At 58.1% G+C, this 22,430-nt stretch overlaps 1 protein-coding gene across 4 annotated transcripts; it reads left to right on the top strand.

Moving 5' to 3' along the window:
- The first annotated feature begins 3,902 nt into the window (after positions 1 to 3,902).
- Positions 3,903 to 19,320, top strand: MAN2A2 (mannosidase alpha class 2A member 2). Of its 4 annotated transcripts, none has more exons than XM_053658990.1 (24): positions 3,903 to 4,102; positions 5,099 to 5,144; positions 5,374 to 5,523; positions 6,027 to 6,284; positions 6,360 to 6,504; positions 6,623 to 6,794; positions 7,192 to 7,319; positions 7,536 to 7,709; positions 8,064 to 8,250; positions 10,287 to 10,464; positions 10,711 to 10,913; positions 11,004 to 11,186; positions 11,346 to 11,460; positions 11,687 to 11,754; positions 11,885 to 12,050; positions 12,491 to 12,727; positions 12,929 to 13,051; positions 13,361 to 13,475; positions 13,726 to 13,859; positions 14,078 to 14,219; positions 15,744 to 15,877; positions 17,535 to 17,729; positions 17,899 to 18,009; positions 18,607 to 19,320. In XM_053658990.1, exons 3-24 carry the CDS (start codon positions 5,392 to 5,394, stop codon positions 18,757 to 18,759), a joined length of 3,453 nt encoding a protein of 1,150 aa, XP_053514965.1. In that variant the 5' UTR covers positions 3,903 to 4,102; positions 5,099 to 5,144; positions 5,374 to 5,391; the 3' UTR covers positions 18,760 to 19,320. The 4 variants fall into 4 exon arrangements, with proteins under 4 accessions (XP_053514965.1, XP_037005027.2, XP_037005028.2 ...); XM_037149132.2 differs by having other exon boundaries at positions 5,099 to 5,226; XM_037149133.2 differs by lacking the exon at positions 5,099 to 5,144.
- The last annotated feature ends 3,110 nt before the right edge of the window (positions 19,321 to 22,430 follow it).

Here is a 22,430-nt window from a genome sequence, read left to right as displayed (position 1 = left end):
TGCCCATCCAGTGTTCTCGGCATGTACGCTCCTCGGGAGGGCAGGTCTCAGGAAAAATAGAGCGTCCGTCCTGCATCCGTGAGGAAGGAGACAGGCAGGGTTCCCAGGGCAGAATTGAGGTGGTTCGAGGAGCCCGTGGGGGTGTCAGCGAGACATGTGAGTTGGGAAGCCCAGACAGAGAGAAGAAGGCTGGCCCTTGAGGCCTGAACGTCACGAGCTTATAAATGTGAGAGAGTAGCTGAGGCTGTGGGTGGGCACAGCAGTCCCGTGAGATTCAGAACAGAGGGGAGAGTCCAGGCAAGCTAGAGCTCCAGTCAGAGGAGGCCGGAGTGGCTGAAGAGATGGAAATAATCGCTTGGGGGGGGGGGGGTGGGGGGGCGGTGAGCTCGCTGAGCGGTGCGCGGAGCAGCAGAGCAGGGAGCCCAGACCCCAGAAACCTGTAACGTTGTCTGAGACGTTACCGGCAGCGACAGCCAAGGTCAGGAAGAGGGGAAGAACTAGCAAACTGAAAAGCAGAGACAGGAAAGAGCGATAGCGCCCGAGAGAAAAAAGCGGAACCTGGAGGCAAAGCAGCAGTCCCTCAAGAAAGTTTAGGAAATAGTTGACATCTGTGTTCGAAGATATAAAAGCCCTACAGTTGTTCATGAACAAGAGGAAACAAGTTAGTATGCGGCTAAATGAATGGAAATACTAAGGAGGCAAATCATATCTCTACTGGAAGGGGTAAAAAGCAGAACTGCAGAACTTCTGCTTCTGGGTGGGATGTGGAAGGCCCCTGCCGGCCTCCACTCTCCTCGCAGCAAGGAGGAGGGAGCCACGTGACAGTTTTCACTCTTAGAGAGAAGGGAGCGTGTTGGGAGGGATAAGGACCAGAGGATCTAAAGTTTCGAGGAGGAAAGGGCCCCTTATGGGGTGAACGGAAGCTGGGTGGCTGTTTACTTCCCTGAGACATTTGCTCATTTGGGACATTGCTGAAGCTCACAATTGTCCCAGACAGGGAGTACCAAGGAAAGGAGAGATGAACCATTTCTGTCCTACACACTGCAGAGCTAACCCTAAAATCTCTGAAGAGCAGAATTGCCAGGGCTAAGAGAGACAGAGACCAGCCAGGTTGTCAACCCCAAATCCAAGGGGCCACTCCAAAGGGACAGGGACAAGCCAGAGGAGGCCTGAAACTTACCAGAACTATAACTGTCCCAACTTGACCCAGTACGTTGTTATATCGGGGTGACTGGCTCCTGTGGGTTGGGGGGTGGGGCTGGAGGTGAGGAATAACACAGTCTGAAGTCCTTACTCTGTTTGTTTTACACCCAACATGCAACACAGAAACAAAAATGATAAAACGTGCAAAAGAAAGAAAAAGAAAAATTGGGCCAACACACAAGAGAAAAAAAAGAAACAATATAGAAGCAAACCCACGGATGGTCCAGATGTTGGAGTTAACAGACAAGGATTTAAAAACCACGAATGGTTCATATGTTAAATGCAAAACAAAAAAGATGGACAAAATAGATGCAAATATACAGAATTTCAACAGGGTTGGGATCCACTTTACAAAAACCAAAGGAGCGGGTAGAGCTGGAAAAATGCCACCTCTGAAATGACAGATTCACTGGCCAGGTTTCATAAAATTTCGTGGAACTGAAGGATAAAGTCACCATTATAGAACATGGGCACATTAGAAGACAGAATTAGCAACCTTGAAGGTAGATCGAATAGAAGGGATCTAAACTGAAGTACAGAGAGAGAAAGAAGAATGGGGCGGGGGCGAGAACAGCCTAAGACACACAGGGAACTCCAATCCATGAGTAATTAACTTCCAGAAGGAGAGAGAGAGGTGAGGACCAGAATAAACTGCCAAGGACTCAACATGTATACAGCAATAAGGAAGGACACCCCCCTCCCCCATACACACACCAACCCTGATGACCCTCGAAGACACGTTAAGAAGTCAGGTATGAAGGAGCGCACACTCTGACCCCATTTCATGAAGTTCACGAACCGGCAAAACTAAGCCGCAGAGAAGCGAGAATAGTGGTCACATCTGAGGGGGTCCAATGGCAAGGAATATCTGAGTGCAGGGGAGCAGCAGTGTTCCCACCGCTGTGCACGACTCCTCTCCTTGGGCCATGCGGGCAAGGCTCAAGCAGGCCGACCTGGGTCTTGACCGCCTTGAGAGAATGCCCTACAGTTAATTACTTGTGGAGCAAGGGGACTAGCAGCCTACAGTGGAGTCTCTCTGGCTGGTGGGAGACTCCCTTGGGCCGTTTCTCACCCCTCTTCCTAGCCTCTGTGGAGTGTGGGGCTTTTTATCCGGCCAACCCTATAGAGTGGCCCCTGGCCATGCACGTGCTTGGCTGTAGTTTGGAGGTGGCTCTTTAGCCACAGAGTGGCCCACCCCCACACCTCCAGTCATCCTGTTATCTGGTGCCTTCCACTCTGTGTCATCCTGTTGGGGGCCAGGGATGCAAGAAGCTGACTCCATGCTGGTCTGAGCAGTCAGCTGTCTGGGTCCCTTGGGCTTGTCGTCTCCTTACTGGCTGAGTCTCTGAAGGTGTGACAGGCCTGCCTAGCAGCTGCACAGGGAGCCACTGCAGGGCACTTCGTGACTGCGTGACCTCTTGACACAATGGAGACTTTTTGTGGGTGATGGGAGTGTTCTGTGTTCGGTCCGAGTGGTGATTATACTTGTGTGTACATCTATCAAATTTTACCAAGCTGTGCACTTAAGACTTGCACCATATACTATAAGTTATATCTCCATTTTTAAATATTTTATATATTTATTTTTAGGGGGAGGGGAGAAAGAGAGGGAGAGAAACATCGATCAGTTGCCTCTCACATGCTCCCCAACTGGGGACCTGGCCCACAAGCCAGGCATGTGCCCTGACTGGGAATTGAACCACTGACCTCTCAGTTTGTCGTAGGAGGACGCCCAACCTAGTGAGCCACACCAGTCAGTACTATATCTCAATTTAAAAAAAAAAAAAAAGAACTAGGAGAGACCAAACAAGAGCTCTGGAACATTAAGATCGTGATTGCCAAAATGAACAATTCAGTAGAAGAGCTGGAAGCTTTATCTCCCAGAACACAGGCAAAACTGCCAGTCCAGGTCTGCCACTTAGTGGCAGGTATTCCAGTGGGTAAATAAATCTAGAAAAACGTTCCCGATGGTGACCCAAGAAGTGGGAGTTAAAACGATGAGTGCCATTCTAAATCTGGTTAATCAACAAAAACATTGTTTAAGTAATAGTCAACAGTTTGCCACTGAGCATGGCATGTGGGCCATCACTGGTCATAGCAGTCCTTATTTTTTGCCGCACTACTGGGAATTTGTCCTAAGGTAATTTAGAAAGAAGACAAACGTGGACTTAGTGGAGATATTCATCACAGGATGGTTTATTATACTTCAAAATTACAAAAACCCAGACGCCCAATAAAAGGAGAATCACCGAGGCAATTACGTGCTGCCTCAATCTCCTTGGGTGACAAGCGGGGAAGGGATGGTGATGAAGGCGCCGCACCGGCAGGGGGCAGCACCTCCCTTCCTGAGAACAGTGGCGTTTGAAGTAAGGATCCCTAGAGCTGAGCAGGGCAGGCAGGGGAAGTGTGCTACGGGGGAGGGATGTTTCCACTAGTGTGGTTTTGACTGTGTGCTTACTCTAGCAAGGTTCAGACCAAATAAAGTCTCGCTCCCCTACTCCCAGGGCCGCAGCGTGCCCAGGCTGGGCGGACTGCGGCTGCGCATTGCGGGCCGGGTCCCAGGCGCGGGGTGCGCTGGAGAGGAGAGAGGGGAGCCGGGCGGGGCTGCGTGGGATCGAGTAGCAGGCGGGGCCGGGGTGGTGCGGCTGTCCCCGCCCCGCACGCTGCTCCGCCGGCTGCCAGAGGAGGGGACGGCGCGGGCGGGCGGGCGGGAGCATTGGCGCGCGCCGGCGGCCCCGGCCCCGCGGGAGCGCGGCTGCGACGCGCGGAGCCGGGACGACGGGTAGGCGGACGGCCGCCTTCCTTGCGTCCCTGCCTCGCGCGGGCCGTCATCCCCGGGGATGTGAGGGGCACCGCGAGGCCGGCGGGGCCTGGAGCGGCGCGAGGCGAGTCTCAGACGGTAACGCGCCGGGCAGACATGGGGGAGGGCTCTGTTATCCCGCCGCGGCCCGCTAGGGCAGCAGGAGCCTGAGCACTAGCGTGCCTCAGGGTCCAAAGCGACCGGTGCTCCAGCACTGCACCGGGTAGTTGTCAGGGTCCTGGGACCTGCGGAGTCAGTTCGGAGGAGGGGCTTTCCAGCGGGCGGGCAGCCGAGGACCTGGCGCAGGTACTCGCCTCCCGTGGTATCTCCCCCAGCTCCACCCACTTTGGCCTAGAACCAACCTCCAAGGGCTAAAAATATTGCCCGGAGGCTTCTGAGCTATCAGATTGTGCTAAGTAGGGCACAAGGCACGGGCGACCGAGCTTTTGGGCCCTCCGGCCAGAGGGAGACTCAGAGCTGCGTCTCCCTTCACGCTGCCTTGCAGTTAGCGGCCTCCCTCCGTGGAGCACGCAAGGAGGGACCTGCGGGCGGGGGCAGCGTCCAAAGTTGCCCCACCACCGAGCAGCTCTGCCAGACCTCTCCCTCCCTCCCCAGGGGATCTTCAGCATCAATCACTGCTGGCTCCCCAGGCGGTCTCCTAATTACTGTGTAAGCAGAGGCTGAAAGTTAACCCACTGCGGAATCAGAACTACCAAGGAGAAGACAGAGGGCTCAGTCTATGTTAGAAACCTAAGCTGCTTCTTTTTAAATTCATTCTGGATTTCCTAATGAGAGAAAAGCTGTGCCAGGCACGGTTTCTGCCCAGTACCAGTCTGGACCTTCGGGGCAGGGAGAAAGTTTTTCCTGTCAGTTTTTTTGGGCTTTGATTATACTTATCCTGTCAAAACAGATAGCAGTGTATTTCTCTAAAACTAGAACCACGTGGTCAAGGAGCCTGGGCACCCGCTTCCTTTGCTCCCTCGAATCTTTCTTATCGATAAGCTCTTTAGGGAGCTGGTTGTAATCAGGAGGTTGTGTGGTGACCTGTGGAGCCAGACTGGGAAGTTTTTTTATATCCTGTCTTGCTTTTTGTAGCCTCACCCTGTGGGGAGCTGCCCTGCGTGAAGCAGCACCGCTGCAGGTGTGTTACTTGTGCTTTCTGTCTCGGCCGAGAGAGGACCCAGGTGGGGTCAGGACCCACAAGCCAGCGCTGAGATTTGATGGTTCGAAGCTTGCTTTTGGGGGGATTCACGCACACAGAGGTTCCTTGGGAGCAGCCCTCAGGAACTCTCGGGGGCCTTTGGTGGAAAGGTCACTGGAAGGGTTTCGACTTGTGGAGCTCCATGCAGTGTCCCCCCCCCCCCCGCCAGGTGTCTGTGGAAGCCAGCATGAAGCTGAAAAAGCAGGTGACCGTGTGTGGGGCGGCTGTCTTCTGCGTGGCTGTCTTCTCGCTCTACCTCATGCTGGACCGAGTGCAGCATGACCCTGCCCGGCACCAGAGTGGCGGGAACTTCCCCCGGGTGAGTCACGCCTGGCGTCTGAGGCCATGAAGGTACATGTTGTGTGGGCTCAGGTCAGCATCCAGCCCAGAGAGCCCTGTCTGTCAGCCCCGTAGGCCAGGAAAGGAAGAAGGGAGGGAGGACGGTGAGGCTCCTCCGCTGGGTCTTGGGAATTCTTGGCAGACATTGCTAATGGATTGCAGCATTCGCTCCCACCGAGCCGAGACACAGTCCTTGTCAGCCCAGTGGTCCACACGGGCCATGTGGTGGTTGGGAATAGGCCTGTGAGGTGGAACCTTTGCCGCCTTGGAGCTGAAGGGCGAGGCACTTCCAAGGGGACTGAGGTCCTCTGTGGCGATTCGCACCCCTTCCCTTATCTGCCCAGAGCTATCGGCATAGGCTCGTGGCCCTGCCTTCACTGGGGAGCGCGGGGTCAGTAGCAGGCCTCAGGTCCTGGGCCCCAGGCGGAGGTGGTGCCGAAGGTGTAAGGAGCTGTGGGTGACTGCGTTCTGGTTTTCCGGCAGAGCCAAATTTCTGTGCTGCAGAATCGCATCCAGCAGCTGGAGCAGCTGTTGGAGGAGAACCACGAGATCATCAGCCACATCAAGGAGTCCGTGCTGGAGCTGACCGCCAACGCCGAGGGCCCGCCCGCCCTGCTGCCCTACTACACGGCCAATGGCTCCTGGGTGGTGCCGCCGGAGCCCCGGCCCAGCTTCTTCTCCGTCTCCCCCCAGGACTGCCAGTTTGCTCTGGGGGGCCGGGGCCAGAAGCCAGAACTGCAGGTAAGAGCCCCAGCGGGCAGGCACCCTGGGCGGCCACAGAGGCCTTGCTGAGCCGCCGTTCCTTCCGCTCGGCAGATGCTGACTGTGTCGGAGGAGCTGCCTTTCGACAACGTGGACGGCGGGGTGTGGAAGCAAGGCTTTGACATCTCCTACGGCCCGCATGACTGGGACGCCGAGGACCTGCAGGTGTTTGTGGTGCCACACTCTCACAACGACCCAGGTGAGGGCCAGCCGGCCCCGCGGAGCGGCTGCAGGGTGGGCTCTCTGATGGCAAGGGTCGGGGCGGGGGTGGTCGAAGCAGACGCGGCGTCCTCAGGGGACCCTGCGTTGGCCCCCAGGCTGGATCAAGACCTTTGACAAGTACTACTCGGAGCAGACCCAACACATCCTCAACAGCATGGTGTCCAAGCTGCAGGAGGACCCCCGGCGGCGCTTCCTCTGGGCCGAAGTCTCCTTCTTTGCCAAGTGGTGGGACAACATCAACGCCCAGAAGAGAGCAGCGGTCCGGAGGCCAGTGCCTGGCGGGAGGCGGGGGAGGGCCGTCCTCTGGGCCCGGGTCTCACCCAAAGCTGTGGTTGCAGTTGTGGCTGGGGAGACGAGGGGAAGCAGGCAGGGGCCGAGAACAAGAAGGCAGGGACTGGTTCGAGGGTCACTTGTGTTAGGGGAAAGCAAAGTTCCGTGAGCACGGAGATGGGAAAGCGTGGGGCCAGGCCCCTGGGCGCCCAGATGGTGTCTGCCTGTAAGCAGGGCCAGGACTGGCGGGAAAGGAGGGCACGCGGCTGTTCCCGTGGTCGCAGGTTTCGGTGAGCTGGCTCAGTGAGGCCATTGTGCACAGGCTCAGCATCTCCTGCTTGGCACGGGTGGGCAGATGTCCTGCCCCACGCTGAGTGTGTGTCCTTAATTGCAGGCTGGTGGGAAATGGGCAGCTGGAGATTGTGACGGGAGGCTGGGTGATGCCCGATGAGGCCAACTCCCACTATTTTGCGCTGATCGACCAGCTCATCGAGGGACACCAGTGGCTGGAGAGAAACCTCGGTGAGGCCAGGAGAGAGAATCTGCCCCCGGAGCTGGACCCCCGAGGACAGCAGGGGGCTCTAAGGTGCAGGGGTGGATGGGGAATGGCTCTCTAGCATGCTGATTCCCCCATCAAGGGCCCCAGTGTGATGGCAGGATGAGGGGAGCTGGGACCCTGGCGCCGGGAGGCCAGGGGCTGAGGTGTTCGGGGCCTCCGGCTTCCATGGCCCTGCCCAGGTGCAGCCCCGCGCTCCGGCTGGGCGGTGGACCCCTTCGGGCACAGCCCCACCATGGCTTACCTGCTGCGCCGGGCCAACCTGACCAGCATGCTGATTCAGAGGGTGCATTATGCCATCAAGAAGCACTTTGCCGCCACCCACAGCCTGGAGTTCATGTGGAGGCAGACCTGGGGTGAGGCCAGGCAGGGTGGGGTAGCAGTGGTTGTTCTCCCTGGGGGGGGCGGGGGTCCCGGAGCAGGAGCAGGCCCACAGGCACTTGGTGGGAGGGGATCTAATCGACCTCTGGCCTCTACGGGACCTGCTGCTCACCCCCAGGGTCTGGGTGTGCCGTCCCCTGGGGGAGCTGCGTGCTCCGGAGACCCTCTGTGTCCTGACCCTTGGCCTGCCCGTCCTCTGCAGCCTTAAGTCCAGGTCGAGCCCCGCCTTGGTCGATGTAGCTAGAGCAGACCCCCGTTCCACTGGCGTGCCTACACCCGGCTCCCCGCCGTGGTCGGCCGTGGCTGACTGCCTGCTGTGTCTTCTTCAGACTCGGACTCCACCACAGACATTTTCTGCCACATGATGCCCTTCTACAGCTACGATGTGCCCCATACCTGTGGCCCGGACCCCAAGATCTGCTGCCAGTTTGACTTCAAACGCTTGCCCGGCGGGCGCATCAACTGCCCTTGGAAGGTGCCCCCCCGAGCCATCACGGAGGCCAACGTGGCCGAGAGGTATTTGCCACCAGCTCCGGGCTCGGGTGGTGCGTCGGGCCCACAGCCCCAGCGGCGGCAGCTCCCTGATGAGTCTCCCTGGAAAATAAGTGGCTTGAAGGAACCGCCTTTTGCGGAATGGTTTTACTTCCCACGTGAGCACGTGTCCCTGGGTCCCAGCAAGCTGTCAGAGACGCTTGGCTGACTCAGAGGTGAATGACTCTCATAGTGGGTACAGTCCCTTCCAGCCCTTGGCTTCATAGGCCGTCTCTGAGCTCAGGCGCCTTGGCTTGGCTCAGCGTCGGCCAGGATCCCCCGCGTTCTGAGAACCTCATTCAAGTGCACATTCGGTCTTGCCCAGTAGCCTCTGGCCTCTGAGAAAGCAGGCTCGTTCCCTTTGACAGACTCATCAGGGATCCCTAAAATGTCCCTGTGTCTGAAGTCAGCCCCCCCCACCGCCCCCAGGAAAAGAGCAGACAACAGAAAACCGGGACTGGGCCAGAAGCGGGCTGGCCTAAAGACTACAGCCGGTCTAACTGGTTTTCACGTTGTTGCCGTACTCCGATTTCCGTGGGGCCCAAAGGACAAAACGTGTGACTGGAGGGAAAGAAAGTGGCCTTTTGTTTCCAGAATCCAGAAATCTAAGTACTGCTCCCAAATAAGCACCTAGGGCTGTGGAGGCAGGACTTTTCTTTTTAAAGATTGATTTATTTTTAGAGTGAGGGAAAGGGAGGGAGAAAGAGAGAAAGAGATACATCAGTGTGTGGTTGCCTTTCACGTGCCTCCCACCAGGGACTTGGCCTGCAACCCAGGCGGGTGCTCTGACTGGGAATCAAACCGGCAACCCTTTGGTTCGCAGGCTGGCGCTCAGTCCACTGAGCCACACCAGCCAGGGCAGGATTTTTCTTAAAGCAGCCACTGTGAGCTGCAGAGGCCAGCCCAGGTGTGCAGTGAGGAAGTCCTGAGAGGAACTTCGTTTCCTCCTCTGAAAGGCTTCCTGGGCTGATAAATTAGGGGGAAATGGTACTGGAGGCGTCCTCTCCCAAAAACAAAACAGGAGAGCAGAAGCTGACCAGCATGGTGAAATAGCTTCGTGGCTGGTTGACCTGTGACCCCCACAACGTGCTGCTCACTGATAGGTTGATCTACAAAGAGAAAAAGGCTTTGATGACATGCTACAGGGCCCTGTTTGTGTGCTGATTTGGAGGAAAAAGAAAATAAGTGTTTGTCTCTAGTTCTTCCACATATTCTGGCAAATATTAATGCATGCAGTTCATTTGAACTCTTGTGACGTTAGGATGGTGGGTGCTGATGTTGCCTCATTTTATAAGAACTGAGGCCCAGAGGGGTTAAGTCACTCACTGAAGGTCACTCAGTTCATGCACTCAGAGCTGGTGTGGGCGGGTCTGGCCCCGGAGCCCAGGCACCTTACCCCCCGGGCTGCCTTACTAACTGGTGGACAGGATGAAGCTGGATCCCGAACGATCTCAACATTTGGAGGTGTAGGTTGGGTCTTACCACCCAAGGTTTGTTAGGTAGAGATGTAAGTTTCCACTGTTAGCTTCAGAAAACAGAGTAGAAAGGTCAGGATGAGGAGGAAAGACCTTGAGAGCCTCATGCTTAGAGAACACAGCCACTGACCTTAGCACTGTGGGTGACCGAGGGGGCTGCCAGCTGCACCTGTGTGAGTGCACGCCGCTCCCATGGGGCGCCAGGCCGGAACGGGGTGCGGCTCTGTCTTCCTTTGTCCCCTGTATCCATCTTATCCATCGTGTCCATCACTGGGTCCCTGTGCAGAGGAGCGCGGGCTCATCTTTTACGTCTGAAGGGGAAACATGGGGAAGGAGGACCGATCTGTCCCATGTGGGGTCAGGGAGTGGAAGCCAGGCGCTCAGACCAGGGTGGAAAGAGCCCTCCGCTTGTGGGGACTGCCGGGAGAACGCTGGGCCACGGGACGATGCGCCTGTAGGCGAGTGACTCCTGGTGGGGCCTCTGTGGAGGGGCCTCTCGGGTTGCTCCGCTCAGGATCCCGCAATGCTGAGCGCTTGCATCTGCAGGGCAGCCCTGCTCCTCGACCAGTACCGCAAGAAGTCTCGGCTCTTCCGGAGCAACGTCCTGCTGGTGCCGCTGGGCGACGACTTCCGCTACGACAAGCCCCAGGAATGGGACGCCCAGTTCTTCAACTACCAGCGGCTCTTCGACTTCCTCAACAGCAAGCCTGACTTCCACGTGCAGGTGTGAGGAGCCCCTCCCCGCGCAGCTCCACGCACCCCGCTCCTGGCTTCAAACCGGGGCTCATTCCTGATCCTCTGCAGGGCTTCCCTTTTCTCTCCGCGTTCCTTCCTGGCCCCCAGCTGCTGCATGAGGTCCAGGAGGTGGGAAGGACAGGACTGCACACACAGGACCCTGGCTGCAACAGCTGGGCCACAATTCCCAGGAGGCGCTGGCACTGATGGGGATGGGTTTTTGGGGTCCCCACAGGCCCAGTTTGGCACCCTCTCAGACTACTTTGACGCGCTGTATAAGAGGACGGGGGTGGAGCCAGGGGCCCAGCCCCCGGGGTTTCCTGTGCTGAGTGGAGATTTCTTCTCCTACGCGGACCGGGAGGACCATTACTGGACAGGCTATTACACCTCCCGACCATTCTACAAGAGTTTGGACCGCGTCCTGGAAGCCCACCTGCGGTAAGACCCAGGCAGGAGCGCGCGCGGTGGGAAGCGGAAGGTGGCGCCCTGGAGTTGTGTGCGCAGGCGCTGACTTGTCTCTCCGGGCAGCGGGGCGGAGGTTCTGTACAGCCTGGCTGTCGCTCACGCCCGCCGCTCCGGACTGGCCAGCCAGTACCCGCTCTCGAACTTGGCCCTTCTGACAGAAGCCCGGCGCACCCTGGGGCTCTTCCAGCACCACGATGCCATCACTGGCACTGCCAAGGAGGCCGTCGTGGCGGACTATGGCGTCAGGTGCGGACCTTGTCCTCTCCCCGTGGGCTCCATTCCCCTCCCCGTCTCCCCAAAGAAAGGACGTGCTGGGTGGTCATCAGGTAGGCCTCCTGGAGCTTCGTCTGGCTGGCCGAGTGTCTGAGGTCACCTCCTCCATGGTCCCCCTCCTGTCCCCCCCAGGCTGCTACGCTCCCTTGTCAACCTGAAGCAGGTCATCATTAACGCAGCTCACTATCTTGTGCTGGGCGACAAGGAGACCTACCACTACGACCCTGCGGCACCCTTCCTCCAAATGGTGAGCCCCCTCCTGGGTCTGCTCTGAGACCCTCTGGTGTGTGCAGCCCCGCCCCAGGAGCTGGGGTATGGGGGTTTTTCTCTTTCTCATCATGTCCTGGGGTGAAGATGTGTGCCCGGTGCAGCTAGTGGTCCCCATGCAGGACAGCCGGTGGGGGCAGGGGGCAGGATGTGGAGTCAGCCCGAGCCGCATGATGGTTCCGCCCTCCCCACCCACTGAATTCCAGGATGACAGCCGCTTAAATCACGACGCCCTGCCAGAGCGCACAGTGGTGCAGCTGGACGCCTCACCCAGGTGAGTGGAAGCAGGAGGCGCACAGAGGCAGAGCCCCTCCCAGCCACGCCCCCTTCCGGCCACGCCCCCCATCCCCGTACCTGCCAGCCAGGAGCAGTGGCCATCTGGGCCAGCTCACCTCTCCCCCCAGGTATGTGGTGCTCTTCAACCCGCTGGAGCAGGAGCGGCTCAGCGTGGCGTCCCTGCTGGTTAGCTCGCCCCACGTGCGTGTGTTTTCAGAGGAGGGTCAGCCCCTGGCCGTGCAGGTCAGCGCCCACTGGGGCTCCGCCACTGACATGGTCCCTGACGTTTACCAGGTGAGCTGGGGGGCCAGGCAGGGGGGCCTCTGTCCTTCAACACCATCCTCCTACCCTCCTGCTTACGCCCCGGATTGGGGACAGGAGTCCTGGGGACAGGCATTGTCAGGGGACTGTCCCTTTTGGGATTTGAGTCAGTGCTTGAAGGGAGGATGGCTTCGCGCAGTAACGATGACAGTCCAAAAGTTGCCCCACTGTTCACTTGTCCCTCAAGCCTTTACTGAAGGTTCGGCGTGGGGTTCCCACTTCCTCGTTGTTCCGTAGGAGACTCATAACAGTCTGATGAGGGGCCAGTTCTGTAACCTCTACTTTCAGAGGTGGGACAGGGGCACCAGTGGGTGCGGGGACTTGGTCAGGCCCCATGGGCAGAATCCCGGGCCTGGCTCTGCCGCTGAGGCCCAGGCCGTGGCCCCTGCTCCCTCACTGCCCTGTGCCAGCAGGTGTCGGTGCCTGTCCGCCTGCCGGCGCTGGGCCTCGGCGTGCTGCAGCTGCAGCTGGGCCTGGATGGGCACCGCACCCTGCCCTCCTCCACCCGCGTCTACCTGCACGGCCGGCGGCTGGCTGTCAGCAGGCACGAGGCATTCCCTCTACGCGTCATTGACTCCGGCACCGGTGACTTTGCCATCAGCAACCGCTACATGAAGGTCTGGTTCTCAGGCCTTAGCGGGCTCCTCAAGGTAAAGGGCCAGGGCGCGGGCTGGAGGAGGGCGTGCGTGCGGTGTGCGCATGAGCATGGCGGACCTGGGAGCGGGCCCCGGGACTTCCGGGGGCCTCAGGGGAGCGGGCTTGGCTCCGTGGGAAAGTTTGTCCGAGCCCTCCTGGGGGCAGGCCTGACACGCTGCTGTGGGGCCAGGGGTCAGGGCTGTGTGTTTTGGCAGAGCATCCGAAGGGTGGATGAGGAGCAGGAGCAGCGCGTGAACATGGAGTTCCTCGTCTACGGCACTCGCGCATCCAAAGACAAGAGCGGAGCCTACCTCTTCCTGCCTGACGGCGAGGCCCAGGTACCCTGCAGACACTGGAACTCTAGTGGGCCTGGGCCCTCGCTGACGGGGCGCCAGGAGACCTGAGGCATTGAGGGGGGCTCGGGCCTTCCCCCAGGCTGGGCCCTGCTGCTAGGGGCCTTGCCGGGGCTGCCTGTGGGAGGTTTGGGGGGGAGGGCAAGAGCACCACCGGCGGCCCTGGGCCCAACTCAGCGAGGGGCCAGGGGCCAGAGCCTGCCCAGAACAACTGCTTCCCTGCCTGGTCCCGGGCTGGTCCCCGCCTGCTTTTCTCTGTGCAGTGGGCTCAGCTGCCACCTGCTCTTTCCGCAGCCCTACGTCCCCAGGGACCCCCCCGTGCTGCGTGTCACGGAAGGCCCCTTCTTCTCCGAGGTGGCAGCATACTACGAGCACGTGCACCAGGTGGTCCGGCTGTACAACCTGCCAGGTGCGCTCTGCACATGAGGAAGGTCAGGGAGGAGGGGTGGCCCCCCCAGGCTGTGATATGCTCTTCCTTCTGCCTGTTCTCTGTTCGTACATCTGTTCCTGAGAAATGACCATGGAGGCAGGGAGGAGGCTTAATTAATTCTCCCGCGGGAAAGGCCGTCCTGGAAGAAGTGCTGGGAACGGCCTGGGGCGGGGTGGGCACAGCCCGTGCAGCTCCACCTCTCACGCCCTCCCGTGGCCCCCGTGCACAGGGGTGGAGGGGCTTTCTCTGGACATGTCGTCCCTGGTGGACATCCGGGACTACGTCAACAAGGAGCTGGCCCTGCGCATCCACACAGACATCGGCAGCCAGGGCACCTTCTTCACAGACCTCAACGGCTTTCAGGTGATTCGGGGGCCGTGCCCTGGAGACCCCATCGAACCGAACCGGGACGGTGTTTGCTTCCATCACAAGCACCAGGGTGTGTGGGGGGGGAGCAGGGGTCTGCCCTGATGGAGAAGGGGGAACCAGGCCAGAGTGGTCAGGGGCTCCTTCCAACTGGGGACCCCCTGGGGCCCCAGTGACAGCCCAGCTGCCCCTGACCCGCTGGCCCCGCCCCACAGGTGCAGCCCCGGCGGTACCTGAAGAAGCTGCCCCTGCAGGCCAACTTCTACCCCATGCCGGTCATGGCCTACATCCAGGACACCCAGAACCGCCTCACGCTGCACACAGCCCAGGCCCTGGGCGTCTCCAGCCTCCGAGATGGTGAGTGGGGAAGAGGATGGGAAGGGGAAGCATGTCCTGCCCCAGGGCCTCCCCCTCCCTCCCTTCCTTCCATCCTTCCTTCCTTCCTTCCTCCCTTCCTTCCTCCCTTCCTTCCTGTCGGCCTCACCTCCACTTGGAAAGCGGGAGGCACTAACTAACAGCTGCCAGTCATGGCTGCTGGAGGCGGCAGGCACCGCCGTCTGCCTCTGCCCTGGTGGAGGCGTCCAGGGGGTGGGTGCCCTGCTAGATCCCCTCAAGAGGCGGCTGAATAGCGAATGGTGATTCTCAGCGATGGTGTGTAGCCCCCTCCTGGCCCGGATGGGGAGGGGGGCAGTCGGAAAACTCCATCGATGTTGTGATGAAATAGATAGCAAAGAAGAAAATTACAACACCGTCTTCCTACTCATGGTCGTTAAAAGAGAGTGACATTTTTAAGATTCAGAACAAGGACACTCCGAGCACTGCCCTGGAGCTGGTCAGCTGGGCGAGCCCGGGCATCTCTGTGCCCTCGGGGCAAAGTGAACAGCTTGCACTTGGTGGCCACAGGGGCCTTCAGGTCCCCCTTCAAGATGGGCTCTGGTGCAGGGCTGAGCGGAGAGTGCCCTCCAGGGTTTGCGGGGCCGCTGTGGGCTCTGCTGCCCTCACCTCCCGCCCCCGACTCGGCAGGGCCGGCGGCTGCAGAACTTTCCCGGAGTCTGTGCCCTGGATTCCTAACAGAGCCGTGTCCCACTTGGTTCTCTCTGCCCTTCCGGGAAACAGTGTGCTGAGGAATGATGTCTTATGTGCCAGGAGGCTGTTCTGGGACTTCCAGCTATCATTCCATGATTGCTCAGGGTCAAGACTGAGCAGCTGCCGAAGCTAGAACCAGGGCCAGGGCAGTGGGAAGGTGGGTAGGGCCAGCTGTGTGGGGTCCGCTGGGGGTTCTTAAAAAAACACAAACAAAAAACAGCTCCTGGGAAAACTCTCGTTCCGACATACGCCAGCTTTGCAGTGCACCCCGTCCCCTACTATATTTTAAAAGAAAGCCAAGGTGATCACCCCCAAAGGACACCTCATTTGAGCCCCAGCCTGACTGGCCATCTGGCTGTCCTCTCCCCAGCCCTCCTGACTGACCGGACGGGCAGAGCCGGGGTCTGTTCCCACCCAGAGCAGGGGCGGAGAGTGCGTATTCTCCACAGGCTCTGCTCAGCCCGAGAAAACCTGCCCCGTCAGGGCCTCGGCACCAGCTGCTGGGAGCTGGTGCTGGCGGTTTTGCGTTTGCTTGTTTAGTTTGTTTATGCAGCTGGTCTAGGCTGGTCTCCTGCCTGGGCATCTGGCTGGACCTGGCTGTGAGTCACAGAGCCGAGACAGTGATCTGCCAGGGCTGGCCTGCCTGCCTGCTTCCAGCTCCGGATCCCTGGGCTGCATTTTCTCCTGAGTGACAGCTTCCAGCCGCCCACAGGGCTTTTCCACCAGGGTCTGGGGTCAGAGATCTTCCAGAGCCACTGTCTGCTTGGGCTGGGGACTCACGGGCCACTTCCACAGGCCAGCTGGAGGTGATCTTGGACCGGCGGCTCATGCAGGACGACAACCGAGGCCTGGGCCAAGGGCTCAAGGACAACAAGAGGACCTGCAACCGCTTCCGCCTCCTGTTGGAACGGCGCACCCTGGGCAGTGAGGTAACTTCAGGGCCTGCCTCGCAGGGTGGGCGGCCCTGGGGTGCCCAGCTGGAGCTGGGCAGGGAGGCCAGAGCAGAGCCGGTTTCCTGGTGGGGAGTGAGCCTGATGATGCTGTGAAGCTCCGCCTCCTGCAGCCCGGCACCTCTCTCCCCACCGCACCTGTTTCCCCGTGTCCTCCTGTTCATCTGCCACCCCCCCCCTCCGCCCCCTGGTTGCACACTAAGCCCCGTTTGTCGAGTGGCTTTCTCTGCCCCCAGCAGCCTGGATTTTTCTCCAGAGTGTCAGCCATTGTTTAGGGACTGGTCTTTCACAAGAGCAGGAGCCGTAACCAAGAGGTGAGGGCCGGCAGTGGGTACAGAGCTAGTGCTAGCAGGCCGTGATGGGAGTCGGGGCCCTCGATGACCCCCTGCCCGTCCGCCTCCCGGCTCTGTGCTCTCACGTGTCTGAGACACCGACTCTGCTCCCCAGGAGTTTATTCATGGGTCTGGGTGGGGGGCAAGCCAGGTGTGTAGAAATATTAGCTACTAAATAGGTGTGCGCACTGGTCATGAGGAGCCAGAGAGTGTTGTGGGCCAAGGGAATCAAGGATGGCTTCCTGGAGGAGGTGCTGTCCAGGTGTGGCTGTGATGAATGGGGCTCTGATCTCATTCTTTGATGAATGGGGAATAGCAGGGCATTCCCTCAGGCTATGGGTGCCTGTCCAGTGTGGCTATTTGAACTAACCGGAGCTAAATACAAAAACGAACGCGTTGCTCATTTGTACTCACAGCCCGTCAAGTGCTCCAGCGCCACGCGGGGTAGTAGCTACCGTATTGGTGCAGAAGGAGCATGTTTCCATCATTGCAGGAAGTTCGTGGCAGCCCTGGGCTGGCTTGGGGTCGGTGGGGGCAGACTGCAGCGGGCCTTGCACGCCTGGCTTAGAGTCTGCACTCCCATCTGGGGGCCAGGGAAGGATCTCAGGCGGGAGGGACATTGTCAGGACTCTGCCCTGAGCATGTCACTCCAACAGCAGCGGGAAGGGTGGGTCTGGGGGAAGAAAGACAGTTGGTGGCTTGCCCCCGAGCCAGGGGAGGGGAGGTCCGGGGCAGGGGCAGGGGTGTGGATGTGAGGACACAGCAGAAGGGGTCCTGAAGACAGGCCGGAGGGAAGCGAGATTCTGGGAGGGCGGGAGTATAGACAGAAATCCAGAATGTAGGAAAGTGGCGTCTTGGAGGTAAGTGAGTGTGTGACGTCCGGGTCGGCCACCCAGGTAGTCTCAGCACATCCGTGGGGACCGCTGGGCCTGAGAGTCAGGGCTGGGGCTGGGGCCTCCTCCATCAGAGGCCTGTCCCCACGGTGAAGCACGTCTGTCTGCCTGCCCGCCATCCTCCCCGTGCTGAGAGTCTCTCCACGTGACAGGGAGTGTTGCTGATGGGAGTGTGTTGTTCATAGTAGTGTCGTTGAAAAGGGAAAAAAAAACCCAAAGTAGAGAAGAGGTGGCCCACAGAAGAGGCCCGTTCTAAGTGGTGTGTGATGGGAAGTGGCCGCGCTGGACGGGCCCCGGAGCCGGGCTCGCCTGCGTCCAGCCCCAGCAGGGAAGCTCTTCCCAAAGGAACTGACCCGGTTGTGTTGCCTCCCCGGCTCTGTCCCCTCACCCGAATCTCGGCCCACCTTGCAGGTCCCAGACGCCCACTCGTCCAGCTACCCGTCCCTCCTCAGCCACCTGACCTCCATGTACCTGAATGCCCCAGCGCTTGCCCTGCCCATGGCCAAGAGGCAGCCTGCAGCCCCCAGTCTGCGCTCATTTCACCCTCTGGCCGCCTCCCTGCCCTGTGATTTCCACCTGCTCAACCTGCGCACGCTCCAAGCCGAGGTGAGCACCCCGCTGGGCCCTGCCCCTCCAGGACTGTGTGCTGGCCCGTCCTCACCCAGACTCCTCCCTGTCCCTGTGCCGCCTCTGGGCAGAGGGGCTGCTGCACCTGGAGCCCCGAGCAGCACCCCCACAACACTCACACACCGCCTCCGTGCTGCCTGTCACCCAGGATGATGCCTTGCCCTCGGCAGAAGCCGCGCTCATCTTACACCGCAAAGGTTTCGACTGTGGCCTCGAGGCCAAGAACCTGGGCTTCAACTGCACCACAAGCCAAGGCAAGGTGAGCAGGGCCCAGGTGTGGCAAGAGCCCCTGACGAGGGGAGGTAGGGAAGTGGGGCGACTGGGAAGGGCAGGCGTGAGACAGGTTGTTGAGACTGCAGTGGGGTCAGGCTGCGATCAGAGGGCAGGGGTCACTCTGGGCCTTTGCAGAGAGAAAGGGGAAGCTGCTGACACCCGTGTTCAAAGCTGTTGAGGGTTGGCGGGCCAGTTCTCCATGAGGCGCGTAGCTGGCCCTCTCTTCCATGAGTAGGGACGCCCATCAAACAAAGTAGAAGTCACAGAAATAAAAAACCAAAGGCCGTCAGGCTCATTCGTGCTCTAAGCCGGCACTGATAAAAAGCCCCCAGATGCTCAGAAGTGAACCAAGATGCGGGCCCTGTGCTCAGACGGCTCACAGCCCAGTGCCGTGGCCGACCCTCGGTCCAAGGGCAGGCTCTGGGCTTGGGCCCGTGTGGGCGAGCCTGAGACTGGGTGCAGACCTGCACGTGTGAGGGGCACCTGGCTGCCGAGCGGGGCTGCAGCAGGTTGCCTGGAGGAAGAGCTGCCTCGTCTGGCATGCCAGCCCCCAGCACAGCCCTGCCCCCTCTCCTCCGCACAGGTGGCCCTGGGGAGCCTCTTCCACGGCCTGGACGTGAGTTTCCTGCAGCCGATGTCCTTGACTTTACTGTACCCGCTAGCCTCGCCCTCCAACAGCACCGACATCTACTTGGAGCCCATGGAAGTCGCCACCTTCCGCCTCCGCCTGGGCTAGGGCTTCCTGTGGCCTGGAGAGCAAGTTCGTCCACAGAGACCGCCTCTAACACAAGGTCGGGCTGGACGAGCCACGCAGGGTGTCTCCTGCCCCGATCTACCTCTCAGAACTCCGACAGACTGGGCTCGGCCCTCACTTCCTGGTTGTGGCTGCTTCTGTGTTTAGGGGCATCCCGTGGCTCAGTGTTGGGTAGCCAGGGTCAACGCTGGCGAGATCAGGGAGACCCGGCCCTTGGTTGGAGCGGACAGGGCCAGCCTCGGCTTGGGGTGCGAGCGGCCGCTCCGTTGGGCACAGGCCCAAGCACCCATCTTTTCTCCAGAGTGGGATGTCGGAGAAGCAGGAGGGGTAGGGGAGGCTGAGGGGGTATGGTCTGGCCTCAGAGTTGGTGGGTGACGGAGGATCCTGTGGTTGTGTAGGGACTCCCTGTCCCAGCGTGGTGGGCAGGGGGGGATGGGGGCCCAGAGCCCATCAGGCGTTGCAGTGCAGCGGGAGGAGTCACTAGACACTGTCATGGCCAGAGGTCGCAGGACTCTTCAGGTACAAATCCTGTCTCGGACTGGGCCCTTGGTCTATATGTTGATTTGTTGGAATGTGGCGGGGCTGTGGGGGGTCCTCCACCCCACTGATGCCTCTTCAGTTCCTGTACTCTGCACCCCACTGTGCCCCCAGAGCTCCTTCCGATCACGGAGTGTGTGATGGGCCAGGCTTCCTTTGCCAGGAGAGGAAGCGAAGCCTCCGGGACCTCCTGTGCGCGGGCGACCTGAGAGGGCTTTTGGCAGCATCCCTCCAGTCAGACCACGAAATTCCAGCGTCGGTGCACCCTCCTTTGGAAGGGCTCCAATCCTGGTGTGGGGACCAGGGCTGGAGGACTCACCTAGAGGCACCGTGGCTGCTTTATTTCAGCTCCAGTTAACAGAGAAAAATTCACGACAGCCTCTACAGATGTTGAAACGGCATTCGGCAAAATTCATAACCTGCCCCTTCTTAAAAGTTTGAGATTAGAAAGAGACATGCTGATCTAGGTCAAGGTCTCTGTCAGAAACCCGCAGTTGATGGCATTTTTAAGAGAAACTCCACAGGTGTCCCCATTGAGGTCAGAAACCGGCTGAGGCCCGAGTAGTGTTTAGGAGAGTCCGGCACTGCCAACCCCCTCGGTGAGGCAGAGGAGGGTGATGAAGGAGAGTTACAACTGTCATTATAGGTAGACGACAGAAGGGCCGGTCTGTAAGACCAACCGAACAGCTAGTAAGAGCCTTCCGTAAGCTGACCCAGCTGTAGAGACTCTGGCTCTCTCCAAACGGCCTGTAAATTCATCGTATTCCAGTGAGATTGGGTATTTTTTGAAATTTGACAAGTTCTAAAGTTCATCTGGAAGAGTAAATGTGTGCGAATACTAATTGTGAGTACTGATGAGTCAGGCGGGGGTACCTGTGCCACGTGGGTGGCAGGCACTCGGCCTGCGGGGCTTCCCACAGGAGGCTTAAGGGACTGTGATGAGTTCAGTGCGTGTGTCCTGGGGGGACAAGTGGGACAGGCCATGCACAGTCCCACTGTGCATGGGAATTTAGGATAAAAGCAGTATTTACAGGGAAAAAATGGATTATTTAATAAGGAGTACTTTATCTATGGAAGTTAGACCTTTGCCTCCGAATTTCCACAAGAATTTGTTCCAAAGGGAAAAATATCAAAAAGCTAAACTACAAAATTACTGCAGAAAATATAGGGTATTTTTGTACCTCTGGTGTGGGAAGGTCTGTTATAAATGACATGAAACCTAAAAGGTTTTTATAATAAGGGGAACGATAGGTTTTTTTTTTGTTTGTTTGTTTGTTTGTTTGTTTTTACCACAAACACATTCAGAGTTTCTGCATGATGGAAAACACTAAGGTTAAAGGACAGGTGGGGGAGAACATGCAGCATTTCCAAAACTGGTGAGTGCGAATACTTCAGGAGAAAAGCTCGCTCAACAGCTACGTAAAGCTGCGAGAGTGACACTGTGGAGTTCTTCCCCAGCCTCCTGGGACACTCAGAGTCCCACCTGTGTCACAGTGTGAGAAACAAGGTTATCAGCCTGGAGGGCAGGCTGTGGAGTGAAGTTCCGGTGACCGGAGACCAACGCAACACAAATAAGAATTAAAACCTAACTGCAGTGCGTAGGGGGAAAGGCGGGTTCCTGGCACAGCCCGTTGGACCAGTCTCTGAGAGGAGGGGCCAAGGAATCTGCATTTTAACAAGTTCCCAGGTGATCCCTTTGCATACCAAACTGGGAAATGGGCCTACGGATTTAAGGCAAGCAGCAACCCTTGACCATGGAGCGCTGGCACTGAGGCCTCACAGTTGTGACCGTTAACAATCGAAACTGGAGCCAGGACCGAATGCAGAAAGGAGCAACTTCAGCCACTGGAACTGGATAGAGTTCTGTACCTGCGCTTTGTCCACCTAGAACCGTCCTGTTTACGTGAAAAAGGGAGCTGTATGGCGAGGTAGAACCCAAACAGAGGTCTAGTTTGGCTTGTGGTGGGTGAGTATAACCTCGAATATCTGTGTAGGGGAAGTGACATCTGTACCCTGCAACTGACCTGCTTACCACACTGTCACTGTGGTTAGCAATGACACTCTGGCACTTACATAGGGGATCAGTCTGACCATCAAAGTCAAGATCTCTAAACATCTTTTTCCCTAAAAAAATGTGTACAAAGAACAAACACTTCCAAGTGGCAGTTCTCAGAGTTCGATTTGTCTTAATTCTCTTAGGGCAAACCAGGTCCTTCCTAACAAACCTCAAGTTTTATTTAAGAGTTAATGAGAAATCATTTCAGTTAGGACCAAGTGGGCCTGCAAAGAGCTTCCACTCACTTTGACTCCTGACTTTTGACCTCCCTAGTTGAGAATAAACCTGCACTGGAAGTGAACTGTACGTAATTAGGTGGTCTGCACACTGCTAGGTTGTGGAGGAGGCCTTTTTGGCTTTTGGAACGTTGACAGGAATGAAGATTTAAGACACGGCATTGAGTGTAAAAGCCTCGAGAAGTTCTAGAAATGGGTGTCCCCTCCTGGAATGCCTAGGACTTAACATTCAAACTAGAGAACTAAGCATAGCTCTACCGCTGCCCCCTGGTGCCTAAGAATGCTGCATGAAGTATTTAAAGTGTAAAAGCATTCTAATTCTAGGCCAGAAGCAAAATTTTGGGTTCCCAGCTCAGCCAAAGTGAGCCTCTGTGTAAACTGCGAGGCACCCTGTTATCACAGACTTAAGGGAGTGATGTGCTAATGTTAATTTTTTGGTGTTGGTTCTAGTTTGGTCATATAGCGTTTCTGTGTCTAAATACTAAGGTGTTTAGGGGTGATAGGGCATCAGGTCAGCAAGTTCATCTCAAGGGGTTCAGGGGGAAAACTTAACGTATCCTCTACTTCCAACTTATCTGTGAGCTTCTGATGGTTTAAAAAAATTGAATTTAAAAAATAAATACCTTCTATATTTGCTCAGATCAAACAGGTTGCCTAAGAAGGCCTAAGACTCATAGTCTAAATGCACTAGCCGTTTTGGGCCTGATCTTCATGTCCATCCAGGGGTTGGAGTGACATCAACGGTGGTCACTCTCGTCTGGTTGCAGGGCCTAGCAGTGAGTGCGGCAGAACAGGAGAGCAGTTCTGGTCCTGATTCCGTCACT

The sequence above is a fragment of the Artibeus jamaicensis genome, unplaced genomic scaffold (genome assembly GCF_021234435.1).
Source record: "Artibeus jamaicensis isolate MK-2021 breed Jamaican fruit bat unplaced genomic scaffold, CSHL_Jam_final scaffold_612, whole genome shotgun sequence".
Taxonomy (NCBI): Eukaryota; Metazoa; Chordata; class Mammalia; order Chiroptera; family Phyllostomidae; genus Artibeus; species Artibeus jamaicensis.
This window is presented reverse-complemented; position numbering and strand designations above follow the sequence as displayed.